This window comes from Micropterus salmoides, unplaced genomic scaffold (genome assembly GCF_014851395.1).
Source record: "Micropterus salmoides isolate LMB-PRFRI ecotype aquatic unplaced genomic scaffold, ASM1485139v1 Ms_hic_scaffold_23, whole genome shotgun sequence".
Lineage (NCBI taxonomy): Eukaryota > Metazoa > Chordata > Actinopteri > Centrarchiformes > Centrarchidae > Micropterus > Micropterus salmoides.
The window spans coordinates 15,432,938-15,452,973 of record NW_024041484.1 but is presented as its reverse complement, the minus strand read 5'-3'; the positions used below and the strand labels follow the sequence as shown (position 1 = coordinate 15,452,973).

General features: G+C 40.0%; 1 protein-coding gene across 1 annotated transcript in view; it reads right to left on the bottom strand.

Annotated features, from left to right (window-relative positions):
• exoc4 (exocyst complex component 4) overlaps positions 1-17,514 on the bottom strand; it is a 114,297-nt gene extending 96,783 nt beyond the window's left edge. The window contains exons 1-7 of the mRNA XM_038738614.1: positions 17,435-17,514; positions 16,250-16,439; positions 14,333-14,527; positions 10,067-10,260; positions 8,631-8,734; positions 5,099-5,199; positions 4,787-4,941 (exon numbers count right to left, since the gene is read on the bottom strand). Coding sequence (XP_038594542.1) covers positions 4,787-4,941; positions 5,099-5,199; positions 8,631-8,734; positions 10,067-10,260; positions 14,333-14,527; positions 16,250-16,439; positions 17,435-17,514 — 1,019 coding nt within the window. The remainder of the gene's footprint in view (positions 1-4,786; positions 4,942-5,098; positions 5,200-8,630; positions 8,735-10,066; positions 10,261-14,332; positions 14,528-16,249; positions 16,440-17,434) is intronic.
• Between the last annotated feature and the right edge of the window lie 2,522 nt (positions 17,515-20,036).

Sequence of the window (20,036 nt, the reverse complement as noted above, 5' to 3'; positions counted from 1 at the left end):
CCAAGGAAGCTTCTGTTTTAATATTAGAAAGACAGGAAAATTAGACCTAGGGTGTGGTGTGACTGCTGGTGTCAGCCGACACACCAGTTGCCAGGCTTTTTTTCCCCTAAAAAACAATGCCTGGCAACAACTATAAAAGATCTACACACCTCAGACAAAACAGCTAAGAAATACTAATGCCTTTGATATTCCAATGTTTCCAAGCACCATCTTTTTCTAACATGATTTTTAAACAAAACAGTCCTTGCAGTACACTAATGAGATGAGATTATTGTGCATCCCCAGCATCTGCCATGCCTTAAATGTAGTTTTACCTCTCCACTGCCACCAGAAGGATGTATATGTGCACAGATGCATTATACTAATTGTAAACAACTTGTAATTTATTAAAACTGCTATGCACAAATCCAATTTATCACTTAAAATTAGTAAAAATAACAGCAAAACTGTAGCTGCCCTGAAGAAAATGAGGGAAATAACAGATAGCAACATTCAGCCAAAAATCATTACTGAGTGCATTTCACAATCCCAATTAGGTATTGCAGTTCCCCGTTTTCATTCACATTTCATATTCAACAGATCCTCACAGCTATTTGACCAACAGTAATAACACAGCACCTGGGCTGGCTACTGAAAAAGTTGCAGAGCTGCCCAACCTGGACTCAAATGAGCAGCTACTCTCATTAGTTCTAAATGGCTCTGGCTGAAGAGGAGAGCGCCACCAGAACCAAACAGACCTTCCACTTGATCAGAGTGCTACGCTTTGGATTGGAAGCTCACAGTTGCCTCATCTAACCTAATGCTTTCATACAGACTTTGCTATACCAGCTTCCTGCACAAGGACAAAGCTTTAAAAGTAAAGAGGGAACACAGGTTACATTAGTTGAGTTTGACTGAGTACCCAGGGCACCGATGCTAGTGAGTGCCCACTTTATTTTAGTTGAGATTTTACAGTTAATGTTTGTTTAACACTGGTCTTTTGTTACTCTCCTGGTATTTATATTGGATTTAATTTAATTAGTAGAAAGTGTGACTTTCTGCTTTGGCAATTTTAAGTCCCTGTTTAACCATTTATATTATATACAGTTCTATGTAAGAGTATTATGCAGGTGTGGAAAAAATGCTGTAAAAAGGAAGAATGCTATCAAAATAGACATGTTAATAGATTATATTTATCAATTAACAAAATGCAAAGTGAATGACAGAAAAGTGACCACCCTTTGCCTTCAGAACAGCGCCAATTCTTCTAGGAACACTTGCACAATCTTTTGAAGGTATGTGGCCCAAACATCTTTGGAGAACTACCCACAGTTCTTCTGTGGATTTAAGCACCCTCAGTCTTCATGTAATCCCAGACAGACTGCAGGGATAATGTTGAGATCAGGGCTCTGTGGGGACTATACTATCCCTTCAAGGACTCCTTGTTCTACTTTACAGTGGAGAAAGTTCTTAATGACATTCGCTGTATGTTTGCAGTCGTTGTCATGCTGCAGAATAGATTTGGGGCCAATCAGATACCTTCTTGATGGTATGGTATGATAAATAAGTCTGTCCTTCTCAGCATTGAGAAGAGCATTAATTCTGACCAAATTCCCAACTCCGTTTTGTAGAAATTTAGCCCCAAACTTACAAGGAAACTCAGGAAACAACAGTTGAATGTATGCCGAGACACCGTGTCTATCCATTTACCCTTAGATCTAACTGAATTTTTCCTGCACCTCACCAATCAGCAAAGTTGGATTTGGTAACAATTACATGATGCAAAAAAAGACTTGTTGTACTGACCTGTGCAGCTAACCAGAACAAAAATTAAGATTCCAAACCAGCAAAGTTGTGACCACCAAAAGCAAACCATCTATAATGAAAAATACTCTAACACACCTAAACCCACAGCACATTAATGCCAAGTCAATATAATTACCACAGATTTAAATGCGTCAAGAAAACAAAGTATGCTAAAGGTTTTGGGAAGTGGCCACAGTTTGCTGGAAAGGTATAACGATAATGTAGAGGCAAGATGTATGTTTCACTAGGGGGCATTCTGGTTGGCTGTCTGTCACTACACTGGCAGTAGCAGCGAGTAAATGTTATTAATGGAGAGGAAAGCAGGCACAAATCACAATGAGCTATAACTCAGTGAATGGAAGATGTTCCTGAGATGAACGGACGAGCTGTGAAATGCCAGCGAGTCAAGGCATTCTTTCTCCATCTCCTCCTCCTCCCCTCTCTCATGCATAAACATGAAGGACTGACAAGAAAAAGGGTACGTAGCGAACACCAACTTTCAGAAAACGGACAAACAATGCAATGATCATGTATGCGTGCGCAGAGGCAGACACAAAATGTATGGCTCTGACCTTGTCACCACTTTTTTATGTTCAATTTGTTATCACACTCCAACCACACACACACACACACACACACACACACACACACACACACACGCCAGAAGACACACGAACACACAAAAGTGTAGACAGCCCAGTCCTCCTCATTATCTCCCAGTGGAGGCCATCCTAATCCATATCGTCTGTTCTTTGAGGCCTCACTTCTTATTTCCCCTCAGGATCGAAGCTGACACACACATGGCTGTTGAACAGTCGGGAGACAGCAGGGAGCACACACTTAGACATCCACTCCCTGACTAACTGACCGACAGTACATCTGGGTGGGTGTGTGGTTTTTTTTGCTTTTGTTGGGAGGATAATCATAGTTTCTACGTTAGATTTTCATTAGGTTTGTTGTCAGCCACAGATAAATAAATTACTATAAATAAGGGACTAAAAAGTGTTCAAAGCACCCCTTTGAAATATCAAATGTGGCAGGTCATCCTGCTGTCATATACAACTGGGCATAGAGTAGAAACACATTCACGCAAAAATTCCAATGACCACTTCACTACATTCTACATGAAGGGGAAAAAACAGTTCAAAAGAGACAAGCAATCAATCTTGTGATCAGTGTGCCTTTCTTGTTTTTAAATTGGCTTTAAAAAACATTTAGTTGAATGTTCTTCGGTTCAAGCATTCAAGCAATTCTTCTTTAAATCAGCTCTCTTTCTGACAGATTCAGATTAGATTCAGAATCTCCTATATACCAAAAAAAACAAAGCAAAAGATAAATAAGGCTCTGCTTTTGTAAAGCAAAATGAAAAAAAAATGGAATATGAGTTCAACAAGTCTAATTTGATGTAAATTAAACTGAGCTACTCACAGATCAGTGGTGCGTGCTAATAACTTTGGTGCAGTACTAAAGCTATAAAGCAGTACTAAGACTAGTGTACTAAAATTTTAATTTAGAGAAAGGAGTTGGAAATGAAAATGCACTCCCAATGTGGCTGATCACAGAGGACGTGAACGGGACCATACACCTTCAAGAGCAAGCCACACATGCTGTATATGCTCCAAAGTGCTTAAGTGTGGCCTGCTAGTCTGCAGTGCTATAAAATATTGTGTGCAATATGCAAGACCATTGTTCCCTACAAGTGGTACATTGGTAGGAGTTTCCATAGCAACAAGCCTTCACTTTAAATTGAAGTGAACATAGGCAGAACTATGTGTGTGTGCATCCAAATAAAAACACATACACACACCTCTAAGTATTTCCCCAAATGCGAATGCACTGACACAAATACAGTGTTAAGCGCTCCCAAGCAGGCAAACTTTAAACAATCTGTAAGGAACAGAGCTGGGAATGAGCTACACAGTGGTCTATTACATTGAGGTCAGATGAGATTCAGCAGGCAACAGGAGAAGGGAGGCAGACCAGGCCAGAGAGAACATCCCTGACAGAAAACAAGACGTTCCTCTTAAATGGTTCAGGATCAGTGGACTGAGACCTGTGTTTCCCAAGTCGGCTCCCTCTATGTGTTATGTCTGCAGGAGCTGATGTGACCGCTTTTAAAATGTAGCAGTCCTCTCTCGGCAGGTGTGAAGTTGTTTGTGTGTGTGTATGGGTGTGTTTAACCATGACTTGTCTAGGTTTAAAGCAGGAGTGTATCTGTTTTCATGGTCTGAGGCAGGTGTGCCTCCAGTCCTAGCCTTTACTGTGTTTCATACCTGGTTGACTGTCTGACTATGAACGCCCTGGGACTGCATTCAAAAACATGTTGTCTACAGCCTTTACTGTCAGCTCTAAATATGCCTAAAAGACTCATAGCATTTTAACACCAAAAATGACTGGTGACTAATCCAAGCCATATTAACATTTATAAACAGATGTTCCATATTTGTAAGAATCTGCATGGAGGGTAGATAAATTCCTAACCTTCACCAAGCTCTGGAGACAGTGGCCACCTTTTACTTAATGACACTGGGGAACTGATTCTAATGGGAATACCTACAGAAGAATAAGCAAGCAGGCTGCTTTAATAAAACTCTTACACAGATCCAGCTCTGAGGGTATTACAAGAGACAGCTTTATTAAGATATGTTTTAGTGGTAACAACAGTAGCTGCATACTGTTGTTTACACTTAAGATTTTTTTGGAACTATTGCTAATGTTACTTACTATTTCCGGTCAGGCAAATATTATAATTTCAAAAGATGGCTTTCATCTTTCCACGGAACTGATTACAGTTTCCTCTTCATGACTATCTACTCACTATGTCTCCCTCTCCTTCTTCATTTGCTATTTATCATTAACCTCCAGTTTGTCCATTTTTTTCACTGATCTGTAGCAATCCTCGCTCTTCGGGAAATTGTTCTCCACTCTCACAAAGCCATAATATTTCAAAATAGTGCCTTCCTCTTTCAGTGTGCCATCCTTATCCTGTTTATTACTGTACCTTGGCTGACTCTCCTGGGCCAGGTTTTCTCCTCTCTGGTAAGCGTGGTCTGCTATCTGAGTGGTGGACCTCTTGACTATCTGTTTCAGCTCAGGTTCCAGCCGCTCCATTATGGCTTTGATGGTCTCAGGGATTTTCTTCAACTTGGCCAGAGCCTGAAGTACAAGGACAATACAATCACTTGGCTAGAAGCATGTACACAGAGACACTGAAATAACAGCACAGAACAAAAGGGTGGACGTAACATAAATGAGGTTCCCAAAATTTCCAATTTACAGTGTGTGTTGTGGTCAGTAGTGTTCATGCATGTACCCTGATGAGGATGCCCATGAACTCAGCACTGTTCTCCTCTGGATCCACCTCAGGGAGGTCCGCTTGGTTCAACTCACGCACATCCTGCTGCAGCTCACGCACTAAAGAAAGTATATACATACATATAGGTTAGCATATACTACAAAATATGCTTACAAAATATTTACAGGCATGGGAATAAAATTATGTCAATAATGGACAATTATAAAAAGACAATAACAAAAAAAAGAAATAAAAAGTCCACACACTGTTTTGCTTGTGCTTGCACATTTATAAACCAATTTTCGTGTCGTCTATGTGTTTTGAGCCATCGTGCTCTAAAGACATGAAAGCCCCTGGAGAAATGTCATGTCACTAGTCAAACAAATATATACAGGTGCTGGTCATATAATTAGAATATCATCAAAAGTTGATTTATTTCAGTAATTCCATTCAAAAAGTGAAACTTGGATATTATATTCATTCATTCCACACAGACTGATATATTTCAAGTGTTCATTCCTTTTAATTTTGATGATTATAACAACAACTAATGAAAACCCCAAAATCAGTATCTCAGAAAATTTGAATATTGTGAAAAGGTTCAATATTGAAGACACCTGGTGCCACACTCTAATCAGCTAATTAACTCAAAACCCCTGCAAAGGTCTTTAAATGGTCTCTCAGTCTAGTTCTGTAGGCTACACAATCATGGGGAAGACTGCTGACTTGACAGCTGTCCAAAAGACGACCACTGACATCTTGCCCAAGGAGGGCAAGACACAAAAGGTCATTGCTAAAGAGGCTGGCTGTTCACAGAACTCTGTGTCCAAGCACATTAATAGAGAGGCAAAGGGAAGGAAAAGATGTGGTAGAAAAAAGCGTACAAGCAATAGGGATAACCGCACTCTGGAGAGGATTGTGAAACAAAACCCATTAAAAAATGTGGGGGAGATTCACAAAGAGTGGACTGCAGCTGGAGTCAGTGCTTCAAGAACCACCACGCACAGACGTCTGCAAGACATGGGTTTCAGCTGTCGCATTCCTTGTGTCAAGCCACTCTTGAACAAGACACAGCGTCAGAAGCGTCTCACACCTGCACACAGTGCCAAAGCTACCAGTACCTGGTTTAAGGACCATGGTATCCCTGTTCTTAATTGGCCAGCAAACTCGCCTGACCTTAACCCTATAGAAAATCTATGGGGTATTGTGAAGAGGAAGATGTGGTACGTCAGACCCAACAATGCAGAAGAGCTGAAGGCCACTATCAGAGCAAACTGGGCTCTCATAACACCTGAGCAGTGCCACAGACTGATCTACGTCGCATTGCTGCAGTAATTCAGGCAAAAGGAGCCCCAACTTAGTATTAATACTATTATTAGTATTGAGTGCTGTACATGTTCATACTTTTCAGTTGGCCAACATTTCTAAAAATCCTTTTTTGTATTGGTCTAAAGTAATATTCAAATTTTTGGAGATACTGAATTTGGGGATTTTCATTAGTTTTAATCATCACAATTAAATGAAATAAACATTTGAAATATATCAGTCTGTGTAATGAATGAATATAATATCCAAGTTTCACTTTTTGAATGGAATTACTGAAATAAATGATATATGATGATAAATGATGATATTCTAATTATATGACCAGCGCCTGTATTCTACTGAGCTATCTTTTATATGGCATACATAAAATGAGCACTTGGGTCTTTGACACATTTTCAAACTCTGGAAGCATCTGTTACCTTTTCAGCAGTTACCCAGACATAACAGCTACAAAATGTGTACAAACCTAACAACCAAGATTCAACTATCACCTTTTTGAATAACTAAATTAAAAACAAATAAAATGATAGCTTTAACAATATCCTACATCATGATCTTCCAAACGTGCACACCTGCACCTATCCTGTTATCCCTCACCCACTTACGCTCTTTCCATCTGACTTAGCCACATTAGCGACTAAATTGAGAGTGGCAGCATCGAATGATGCTCTAATTTCCATTAGATGGGGCCTCCCAATTTCCCATCAAAGCACGTTAAGAGAGTTAATGTTTATGGCAAGTTAATGGACTTTGGGTGTATTTCCTCTTTTCCCCCATTCCAACTGTAGTTTGTGTAATAATTATGACAATTACTAGCTACAAATGAGGTGCTCTAATGCTATTAGACAAAATGGCAAGCTAGTCCACTGATAGAAGATGGCTGCTGTGTCGTGACCAAAGTTGTTAGCATGACGGTGCATAGGCACTTAACGGCGTGGCAATGGCTAATTGCCAGTGTTCTCCTTACATAATGTGAGGAAAACTGTGGTTTAGCTTTTACTTTCAGGCCCACAGGGTGAGTGTGTGTTGAGCAGATATTTATTATGTATTAGTGGTAATTCGTGTATTTGTGTGCTTGAGGTCGTGGCATACACATTCATGATAATGAGTGGAGCTGAGTGAGTAAAAAGAGGCGGAGTAAAAGACACATAGCCGCCGACGACAGACAGATCTGCAACAGCTTAATTAAACAACCACTGGATGGCTTTCAGGGAAGCTTTTCAGGACCCAATCATATGCAAATGTTAATCTGTCACTGCCACACTAGTAAGGGAGCAGCAGCAATAAGCTAATACTTCTGTGGATACTGAATGTTATGTATAGTACAGTGTTTCGTTGCCTGGTATCCACAGAGTTAAAAAGAGTCGCTAAGTTAGAATGCCAATAGTGGGTGGTGAAAAAAGTGCCAGGCTTTATATAAAAACTCTGAAACACCAAGGGAACACCAAGTTATTGCAGGATTAACTTTTTTCATTATCTTCTTGTTTGCGTTCCTGTGTGCTGTGCCTGGAAGGAATGCAGCTCTGACTCTACGCCCCTACAACCAAGAGAGAATTCATACATTCCTGAATACAGTTACAGTCCGCATTATCGGTCCCTGTTAAAGCGCTGGTAACCAGTTTGAGCGAAATGAATGCCGTTCCCTGCTGTGATGACAGAGACGCTGGGTGACTGATGGTACAGATAGGGGGGACAAGATAATTATAATGTTAGCGAGGGAAATGTATATTATGATCATAGTTGAGGGTGTTATGACATATACCGCAATGAAAGAAATGTGGGAGTGTGTTCAGATCAGCAGTTTCTGCCTGCATTCAGTATTTGTGTGTGTGTGTGTGAGTGTGTGTCAGAAGGGTTAGCAATACACACCCATAATGACATGCAAATGGATGTAAGCCAGAGTGATGCTAATGACTTCATTATAACAAAGAATATCCACACAGTGAAAATAAAATTGCAAACTGAAATCGACACACTTTGTTATCCAGAGACACCCAGCAACACTGCTTTGTTGTTGTGTTTATCGCTATAGTACTTTAATGTGCAATTTTAAGGGAGAGCAAACCATATGGTTTTTCATGAAACACCTACTTAAAATTCCCACTCCTTTTTGTTTCTCTTTTCCTTCACTATCACCCTCTCGCCTTCTTTTTACCAAGCCACCATCCTTTTTTTTGGTGCATTATTCCTTCTTCCTCTATCTAATATGATCTAAGTACCATACCACTGCTGGATCCAGGTGTGCTGAACTGTGATGAATCCAAAAGCTTGCGCGGGGTTGACAGGCTGCTGACATCCAACATTGGAGATGTGTCTTTGGCTGTGGAGCTGTGAAGGGGGGAAAAACAAAACAAAAGGAACAGTGCTTATCAAGATAAGCCATGTTGAATGTAATGTTTTCTGTCTCACATAAAACATGTTAATGCATCAATATGAGAGGAATAGGCCCAAATGAATCTGGAGTAATAGCTTAAACACATAAAAGTTTAGCATGCAATAAGAGAAATGCAGACACTAACCTGCCCTTCTCTAACGAAAACAATCTACTGTTATAACAAAAAGCCTTGCATCTCAGGGTGGGATTGGTGCTGCTTTCCAATGAGCCATTTATCAAGTCTTAAACCGGAGGTGGAAGCAATTCAGGTCTTTTACGTTGGGCGGTATAAACACGGTGTGCCTGCTAAGTGAGTGGGGTGTATGGAGGCTGGCTTGTTGTTAGAGGCGACCCAGTACAGGAAGGCCAGGACCTGTCACTGGCTGACCCTCAGTAATAAATCACTGTACCTCACCAACCCACCGCCACCATAATTACTGCACCCCCCCCCCCCCACACACACACACACACGTGTAAAAGTGCAAACAACACTTCCACGGAACACAACAGCATCAACGGTGTGCTCGAAGCCACTGTGTGACATTATCCCTAATAAGTTACACAGCTACATCATGAAACTAAGAAACTGGCCCTCTGCGTCGCAGACGCATAGAGGCAGTTATTTTACTAGTGTCTGTAAAACCTACTTCATCATTTGAAGAATCCCTGGTGCCACACAGAAACTGCGTTGAATTTTGTCATCTTTTTTTTTACTGCAAGCAATTGGCAACTGACACTATCTTTCAGGTTTAAAAAATGGTTTGTTCCCTGGAAACTAAACAATACGGTGTGTACAGTGGCACCAATCATGACACGAAGTGCATATCTCCTAATTCCCTGTGACCGAGTGAGTGATGTTTGTGTCTTTACAATAAATGATGTGGAGTTTTTTTCGTCCGTTTCTTTGGAACTTCGCAGTACAAACATAAAGAAGTGGAGCAACAACGTCTAATTGTTTTTGTCAGTAATTGGCTTGGTTTCCTTACAGTAAATAATGTTGTCCCAGTAATGGAATAACTTATAATGAAGGCACATCTATACAGTCTAAACTTTTCAAAGAAGAAAGCACTTTCACTTTGAAGGCTACATTTCTGTCAACTACTTTAAAATAAAAGCTCGGACCAAACAAACTGGCTATCTTTTTTCAACGTAATTGACAAATCAGAATTTCTTCAAACATGCACAGTCAAGTGAGTGGCCAACCATTCCCTAGATGACATTGACATTTCCACATTTCTATTCTTCTTGTCAGGACAATATAAGAAATACAAGAAAGTGCCCCTTACCCTGCAGGGCGAGCAGCATTTTTGTCCTTGTTCTTGTGTCCCAGACGACTTGTGGACTTGATGTAGAGGTGTCGGTGTAGCTCATCAATCAGTACAAGGTGGATGTTGAGCTTCTTGCTGTGGAGCTCCAGACGCAGATCTCCAAGGCCTTCCACCTGCAACAGGGGGCCTGCCAAGGACTCCACGGCTGACACCTGGGTATGACAACATACCAGCCGATCACCAGTTATCCTCCTTAGCTGTGCCTTTCGAGTTTCTTAGTGTCTGGCCTTTTGCCGCCAGACTACCTGTTGTACTGTTCTACTAAGACAACTTTTTGGTGAGTGATGATATTCTTTTGTGGTTTGTTCTGGCATTTGCATTTACTGGACAGCCGACACTAGAGAGTCAAGAAAACGCATGTACAGTAGAGAAAGAAAGAGGGGGGTGCAACACAGGACAAAGATACCTGGCTCTGAAATGAACCGAGGAAAATCTACCAAATGGTTAAAATCTAAATGCAACTCATTCTGTAGCAAATTTACAGAAAACCTTCATAGCCAGTGAAAAACACGCATAACACAACCAACATTGGGAAGGTGGAGGTGTGAGGGGGGCACATTCATTGTCACTTGACACTCCTAGAAAACTCAATCACAAATATAGGACTATTATATACAGGAAAATCACAGTGGAGGGCCTATATATGGTCATATTGAGTTCTTACTCACCAATAACTTCAAAGAACTATACAAATAAAGGAAATGAAATGTATCCTCCTACTAGCCTGTGGTTAGTGTTCCTCTGAAAAATCCCAAATCTCATAAGGTGTCTAATGAAAATATGACTGTAATGACAGTCAAATTGGCCTGTCAAGACTACAGCTTTAGATCATTCTGTTTGAAATGACACCTTATACGCTGTATATCACGAAGACCACTTGTCAGGGTTTTTTTCCCTTCAATCAGAACAAAAGCTGTTCAGGCAAAGTCTTATTCCTCCCCATCATTTCCTTATTAGGTTAGGCAGTGTTCAGGATTATTCTATTCATGACACTTAGACAAAATGGGAGCTTCTTCACACATCTCCAACTCCCAAGAAAGACTGCAATGACAAAGCCTTACTCTGTGTTTACAATGAGATGAACAACCACAGCGGCATTTCATTTCTAATCAATTGAATGATGTGTAAATTCATTTGTTTTATTTATTAACACATTTTCAATTTACCTACAGATATACATAATTTTATGTACAATATATGAAGAATATATTTCCCTCGAAAAACTGATCTTAAGTCTCTTCCAGCCCTCCTGAGTCATGCTCTTTATTTTTCCCAATCAACCAATCTCCCTCCTTCCTTCCCTCTTTACTTAGATTTTATTAGGTGGAGCAGACTGTGGCATGTTAGCAATTAATAAATTGTCATGCCATTAAATAAAATGTGCCAGTCTATAATGTGTGTATTTGTGTGAATATGTGTGTAATTTTGTGTGTATTTCAGGGTCACTAATGGCCAGATGATAGTGCTGCGATGAATATTTCAGGTCAGGCCAGAAGGGAATGGGTCGCAGGGTGGGCTGGGGGACGCTGGGAAGGGGGCACAGGTCAAGTGTGTGTTGATGCAAATGAGAGCCACATTAGTGACAAGATGAGCTAATGCGCTGCATGATCAGCACCCTTTGCTTTATTGAATAACTCTGCATGCCTGCCAGGCTTTGCATGTCCTGTGTGTGTGTATGTCTGTGTACACACAGATGTGTTTGTGTATGATTATGTGTGTGAGATTGTATGACTGTAAATCATTTAACGCTTATGTGTCTGTGTGTGGGGGGGTGTATGTCATTACCATTGGGCTGGGATGACAGTGGAAAAGCTGGTTAACATCATTAGGGGGCCAGGCCTGTCAGCTTAATGAGAGATATGAAGCCTCTAGTGAATTTGCTTGGGAACAAGAGAAATGGTGAGGTCAGAGAAGAAAAGAGAAGAGAAAGATGGACGGACAGGAGAAAAGAAGGACAGAGAAGAGAAGAAAAAAGAAAAGAAGGAAAGAAAGAGGTGAGAAGAGAGAATGGCAGTTTATCACTAAAATCTCTGGGGGGGGGGGGTGTTAGCAGTTGTATGTGTGTGCATACTGTATTTTGTATGTGTATATTGTGATACTAAGACAGAGGAGAGGACTGTTTCTGGAACTAAAGCCAGTCTCTTTTTTTTTTTCAAACCAAACCCATGGGGTCTAAGACTGCCATTCAATAGCAGACAGACAGCATAGTCTGAATTCTAATTGTCAACCCTTAGAGATAAGCATCACATAAACACACACAATGTTATGGAGAGTGAGAGACAGTGAAGGGGGGGAGAGGGTTTAATCCTGGCTGGTCTAATCTCGCCGCAGAACAACAACAAAACGTACATACTGCATGTGCCTGGATGCGCAAAACATTTACAACTTTGGTTCACGAAAGAAGGAAAGGGTGTTAAATAGAGTAAAAGGAGAAGCAACAGAAGGCACATGCGAAAACCAGGGAGACGTTCCGACAGATCTGTAACGAGTGACAGCATGATGGGAACCAACACATCACGGAATCTCGCAGGCAGTATGATGTTAACAGCAAAGAGACACAGATTGAGTATGTCTTGGCACTATACAGTATATCAGCAAATTAAAGTTTTCTAAAATTTCAAATAAACCTAATTGTCATATTCTGTCTGGTATTTTTCTAAAAATCTAGACAGCATGTCTTTCAGTGAGTGGGTATTGTGTTAGAGATTTCTTTTCACACTCGCACAAAAATCAGTGCACATTCCATATACATTTAAGTTCAAGTTGATGTGCACCAGAAATAAGCAGGCAGATTTTTATTTGTTTAAAGAAACAACAACAATTTGTTACATAGAATCACATGGCTGTGATCAGTAAACAATACACCAACTTTCTCACAAAGCCCTTAATCAATTAGCTCAACAGTAACGTGCAGTGGATGGGCTGTTTGATCTTTGGGTTTCTAACATGCATGTACTGTAATTTACTTCACTGCAAGCTATTATTTTAGCTAGCAAAGTTCATTTAGTTTATCATTTTGTGTGTGGAAACTTGTGAACTAACTGTGAACAAACTAACTAAATATGCTATTTCAAGAATGCCATTCTAGCATTTTATAATCATAACTAACATCCCCTACTTTGGCTTTAGAGTGGACTTTTCCTACATTATTTATTCATGAACTGCATAAATATGTCACCATATCGAAAGGTAGAACGAATGCATCCAACAGCATTTTGATCTGTAGAGGCAAATAAAATGTCCTTTAAAGTGTGCTTTTACAGACCAATGAAACTGCACCATCCTGATTAAGTAAAGCGCATTTGAAGTTTGCAAGACAGAGGCGAAGCGTCCAATTGACTTTGAACTTTACACAACCTTTCAAAACACGCCATACTGATGGAGCACAGGTTGAATGAAGTTCCACTTCTTTCCACCCCCACAAAGAGTTTTTTTTTTCATGCTCCTTTGGGCGCACCATCATCCCTCCTTTTCCCCTCCTCTTCAGATAACCCCATTCTAGCAAACTAATTATTACCAAAGTCTGGAGGAAGATGCGTGGGAGGAAGGGCGAGAGGAAAAGGAAGGAAAGGAGAGGAAAGGAAAGGAAAGGAAAAGAGAGATCACAGAGCCTGGTCGTTTAGTCCTCAATGCCATCCACCAGCTCCCCTGCCGAGCACACCGCAAAAAAAAAAAACGCATCAAAAGAACAGGAGTGCACACATACATACACACCTGCAACGCCCTAACTGCACTTAGATGATGTTCACTTGAAGTAAAATAGCTGCCTCCACTGGACTGTTCAAGGCTAGAAAAGGATTCTTTAAAAGGGATGACAAGCGCCGGGCAATCAATCTTAGCAGCAACACTTCATAGACGCTGGTGCTTATGTGTGTGTGTACTGTTCACAGCATGGGTCTCAGAAGCACTGTACTGCCTCAGTATTGCCTTATATGCCTTTACATATGTCAATAGGTTTTCCCACAACTTCAAAAACAGGACAACAAGCTGTTCCATTTTCCATTTCTCACTTTCTTGTTTCTTCACCTCACTTACCATGCAACCCAACAGGACAAAACATATTTGGAAGACCAACTGTCATGCAATCTATTTCTTTTTTTTCCTCTCTCTCTCTTTCTGGCTGCCTGCTTCTCTATCTAACTGAAACACAGAATAGCTCACACATACTCAAGACATACAGCAATGCTCCTGTACAACCACATCTCTGGCCATTATTCTACTCACCAGCATATCCGTGGCATGAAGGTAGTGCTTGCTTGCCATATAAGCCTCCAGCCGTTGAGGTACCTGCTTGATGCTTTCAATTTCATCCAGCAGCTGGAGGACGTGCTTGTGCTCGATGCCCTCAATCCACAGCTTCCTCAGCTCATCCCTTTTGCAGTGGAGCAGCATCTTGCAAGACAGGAGGTTCTCCTTCACCTGCAGGAAAGAGTGTGTTGGAATCCAAAATAGTAAGGCAGAGTACTTTCCACTAGGTACATTTTAGCTAAAGTAGCACCTATAAACAAAAGTGTATTAGATCAAGCCATTACTACAAAACTGAAAGGTACTGTACTGATTATAAAAAGTACAAAAAGTAATTCAGTCCCTACTTCTGACTGCTCGAAACATACAGGTGTCTTTACAGAATAAAGCTCAAAAAACATGCAGAGTTGTTATCAAAGTCAAGATTGTGAAATGTTAAATATCACAAGGGGTGACACACTATTGAATGCCAGAGCCAAAAAGAAAGGTTCAGGACAGCTACATCATTAACCTTCCCCTTCTCGTCCTACAACAAATGATCTGATCTGGGCTCGCTTTCATCAAAGAAACAAAACTTCAGGTGACACAAAACAATGGGTAACAGCAATAAAGGTGAAATATTGACAGTGAAAATGCAAGTGAACTACAGATAGGAAATAAGGGATTGCATCCTTTGGAACCTTCTGAAACACTTTACTGGAGCAGGAGACATTCATATTTTTATTTTTCTGCTTTAGTACATAAGAGTGTTGGTACTGGCAGTTTCCACTTCTGGCTGATTAAAATCTCTTGACCTGACTAGATTAGACCTCAGGTTGCAGCGCTATGCTGGGAGTTTGCAGACATTAAAGCAGAGGAAAAATGGCACAAACACACATTAGAAAATGGGCCTTTTCGCAGATGACATATTAACATGTTACAGCATGAAAAGCACAGGTGTAAATAATAAAATAAATTATGGCAGAATCCCAATCAGCTGCAATCAGAGCCCCTCAGCTTTGTAACTCCCTGGTGGAGAATCTGAGGATATAAAAATCTTTTAAAATTAGATTTTTTAATGCTTGCTCACTGTTTTATTTCCAGCACGTCATTATTGTTGGGAATTTTATTCAATTTTATTTTAGAATTATTTTGTATGATTTTTATTTACCTCATTGCAGTCTGAAATGTTTTAATACCTTGTTTTGAAAAGAGATGTATAAATAAAGATTATTATTATTATTAAGCTGCTTTGGTTTCAGACTCCTGGCATTGTGAATGCTAGCTCAATGTCACACATCATGGCTTACTCGGATACTTGAATAGATCAGAGTCATCAAAAATGTTATAGGCAACACCTGTGCTTTTCCTACAATAACCAGCTAAAATGTCTGCTAGGACAAAGGACTTTGCAACGATGAAAAGTAAAATGAATTTCTTAAGCCATCATTTCAAGGCAGAACTGTGCCAGCACGCCTTGTTAAAAGTTAGGTTTTACCCTGATAAGAAAAAGCACTGGGACACTGGATGTCTTTTTTGCCAAATCTGTATTTGCCTGCTCATTAAAGGGGCCGAGAGACTGACCTCCACATTTTTAATATTTAGTTAGATAGAGAAAAGTATGTCCAGGAGGCTAAGGATTCAGACTTCAGCTGACAATTGTGAAGTAGGCAGTTTTCTCTTAGGTTAAGAGGATTTGCCAAAGTAAATCTTTCAGTCTTAAAACCTACACATTGAGATAAGACACCCTTTTAATGTATGAAGAAACAAATGAAAATGAATGTTTTTAATTACACAGCTTAGAATCACTGCTCTGAAATCCATCAATAACAATGTAAGCATGATTTCTAGTAATGGTTTACACAACCCTCCAAATGCATGTGTGTCCATTTATGTCCACAATTCTCTCTTTCCTACCTGTTTGATCTTGTTGCGGGAGGTGGTAATGCGCTCAGTGATGCTCTGGTAAGTCCTAATGGCAGTGGTAAGTTCAGCATAATGCTGAACAATCAGTTCATCTAAATCCCTGTCACATGTCTCAAAGGCCTCTTCCAGGCGCCCCTTCTCTGTTTCCCTGTCCTGCACATCATCGCTGCTGGACAGAGTCCTACATCGGAGGAGAGGGACAGGGAAGGTACAATTCAACTCAATATCTAAATCCACATAATGAGTCTGAAAGAAGCATCAATATTGGAGTGCAGATAAAAGACCCTCAGAAAATGGCAATTACAAACTGTGTTTTAAGCCAAGTAGGAGCATACATAAAGCACTTGAAGGCAGCATAAGGTGGTAAAATAAAAACAGTAGTATAAACATACCAATAAAGTATAGCCAGTACATTCATGCAGCATTGTCAAATATAGCATCTTTTCACATATTTGGCAGAAGACGCAAATTCTATAGTAAAAAAAGTAATCCTTTATTTAATTTATGTAAATTACTTGTATTACTGTACATACTGGGGGCCATTTGCAGCCTTTACATGGCCCCATGGATATACTCAACCACCACCTTTGAAACCTTCTGACTGTGAAGCTTTGATTCCATCATTTACATGTACATTTTCCCAGTACTGTTAGTTACACTGAGGTCACAGTGGTGGCAGTGTGTGCCTCTCATGTAATTTATGTAGCCTATGTAGTTCATCTTTTTTATATTTTTCGGTAACTTTAATCCCGAGCCTTGACATAAACCTCTGTATCCCTACAGCTAACCTTCAACTCACAGACAAGGCGTTTCACAAAATATAACAACTGTCGCTAAGAGGCTCCAGCACCGAAATCCAAGCTTGTTGTACTGCGTTGTGCACATCAGGCAAATATATCGTCCAGATGATTTTTTTAGTAAAAACATTGGCGTTTGTAACAAGAATAATCGATGAGCTTCAAATTGGGGTAGCCACACACGGTGGCCAACATGCAACATTTCCCTTCTGCTTCTTTCATATAATCAACAATACAGGAAGGATGTTGCTAACGTGTAGCTTTAGCATAGAAGCTAGTTGTCGGTCCGTGTCTGGGCGTAAATGCGAGCACACATCAAGAGCTGTCTAACGTCTTGTCAGCGCCGTTAACGTAATACAAGGGATGTGATAAACCTTACCGTATGACAGAGATAAGGAGGCCAGAAGGGTCTTTGTTTTTGCTAACTGCACTCCTGTATCTCCCTGTGTCAGCTGCCATTTTTTCCAGCTGCGGCACCCAAACAGGAAAACAGAAGCCCGACGTTACAAGAGGGAATTATGGGAGATGTAGTTTCGACAAATTTCGAAATTCTGTCAAAAGTGGTGCACATGTTCTCTGACTTCTACTTTAGTCACAGTCACAAATGTGAAACGTATGGTGTAACAACATTGATATACACTAGGCTATAGAAGTAAGGATTAAACAAATTGCCTAGGTATAAAAATTCTCAGTGGGGTTTCTCTACTAGAATGAAAACGGGTATTTTACACCTGTGTTTTTAAATTTGAGAGGGTTTTACTCAGAAACTTGACACAAAACTTAAAAATGATACAATAATAGGTTTATAGGTCTATTATTTATTATAAAATATTATAATATAGAGAGATCACCCATTCAAATAATCACATTTAAATGTTAGGTTTGTTTGAATGTATTCTCAATTGATCTCCATCAACAGGGATCTCAATAATCCGGATGATAAATTATCTGGAACACATCCAATGTGTTGTGCTCAATGGTACAGATAACGATAAAGATTCTATTTGCTCTGTGGTGGGCAATGAGGACTAAGATGGTATTTCAATGCAATGCTGATGTTTTAAGTAATTTTAAGTTAACATTTGAAACCAGTCCTCTTGAAAATGATAAAAGAAAGGTTGTGCAAAGAAGAAAAGAGAGGGACAGTGTGTGTCTGTGAGTAAATAGCCTCTCCCATTTAGAATATGGTGCTGCCCTGTATCTCTGACAATCTCTGCTGTACCAATGAGAATGGAAGAGGGCATTGATTCTGGATCAGAGGTCGATTCCCAGCAGCCTGGGCCCTGATTGATGCACTGGTGGACTGACGAGATAACATTGTGGGTGATCTTTGTGTCCCTTCCAGAAACAGAAAGAAAAGAGAAACAATCACTTTATCACGCAGGAGTCACTGTTTTTTCTTTTGAAGGTGCCTATAGCTTCCCACGTCCAAGTTTAATTTTGAAGTTCTTATCACCTAACCCTGCAGCCCATCAGTCCAACTAATCTACAGGGATTCTTTTCTCCAATAACGCAGCACCAAGGTTATTTCTTTCAGCTTGATGTGTGTTTGGACACTAAATGATTGCTTTGACTGGCTGACCTGTGTGTGGATTGAATACAAGGGCAATAAGGTCTTTGTAGGACATGCATTTATGATCTGTTAATGTATAGATCTAAATGCAAATGCTGCATCTCAATCACTCTGCATCCTCTGGCTAATTTTCTGAAAATAAAATATAAATACTGTAGGAGTTGACTTTTATAGCCCGTTGAATAATGGTGCAGCAATTTCACCAAAATGAGACAATTTACATGTAGGTATTGAAGAAACAGCAGCTGATGTGGATTAGGATAAGATGACCTCTATTTGCAAAAAAAAGCATGCATTTATGCATCTGCTTTCCCTTAGATATGGTTCTTGGTATCATTAAATAATCCACGTTCTTGGTTTTAGGAATCAATTTTGATGTAATTCTGGGGCTCTAATTAACTGATGAGTCACTGTTAATACATGATAATAGCTTTTATAATCATCATGAGAGAAATACCAAGGAAAGAGAAGAGAGTGGTGTAAATGATACCCCTTGGAAACCTGTAACAAAATGTCATCCCTTGGTGATTAAGAAAAATATACTTCTTTGCTTGTCTCCATGGAAATGTGATTACAGGAAACAGAAAAACATTGCATCTATTATATGCCTTCTGGATTTTTCACATATAAAGGTTGGATTAAACAAAATGTGTCTCATATCTCCATCTTAATGCACCACTTCCATTAGAAAACAGCACAGCAAAATTTATATTTTAGGTTTCATCCCATTCCCATGCTGTACATACATAATTTGAAATGAAACAGAAATGTAATTAGGTAAAGATTGACGGACATCTGAAGTGGAATCAACTCAAACATCACAAGATCAAGTCAAATTAGCACATATTGCCAAACAGTAGTAACAATACATAAAGGTTAAGATGATTAGATAGACTGGGAGGTTTAAAGCAACAAAAAATGTCAAAAGTTCCCATTCATCCATCGTCAACCGCTTATCCTGTGTACAGGGTCGCAGGGGGATGGAGCCTATCCCAGCTGTCATTGGGCAAAAGGCAGGGTACACCCTGGACAGGTCACCAGTCCATCGCAGGGCCACACAACCACTCATGCTCACATTCACACCTAAGGGCAATTTAGAGACACTAATTAACCTAGCCTGTATGTCTTTGGATGGTGGGAGGAAGCAGAGCACCCAGAGAGAATCCAGGCAGACACGGGGAGAACATGCAAACTCCACACAGAAGGCTGGGTTAAAAGTTAACTGAGACTAAACATATTTGTATGAGCTGATCCAAGCAGGACAAGCAAGGTGTGAAAACAAGATCATAAGTATTAATGCAAATTATCGTCACATCATCAGGCATTCACCAAAAAAAAAAGAAAAGGTAAAGACACTGTAGGACACTGACCTAGTTTTCTCTCCCCTGCACATTATCATTGAATGACA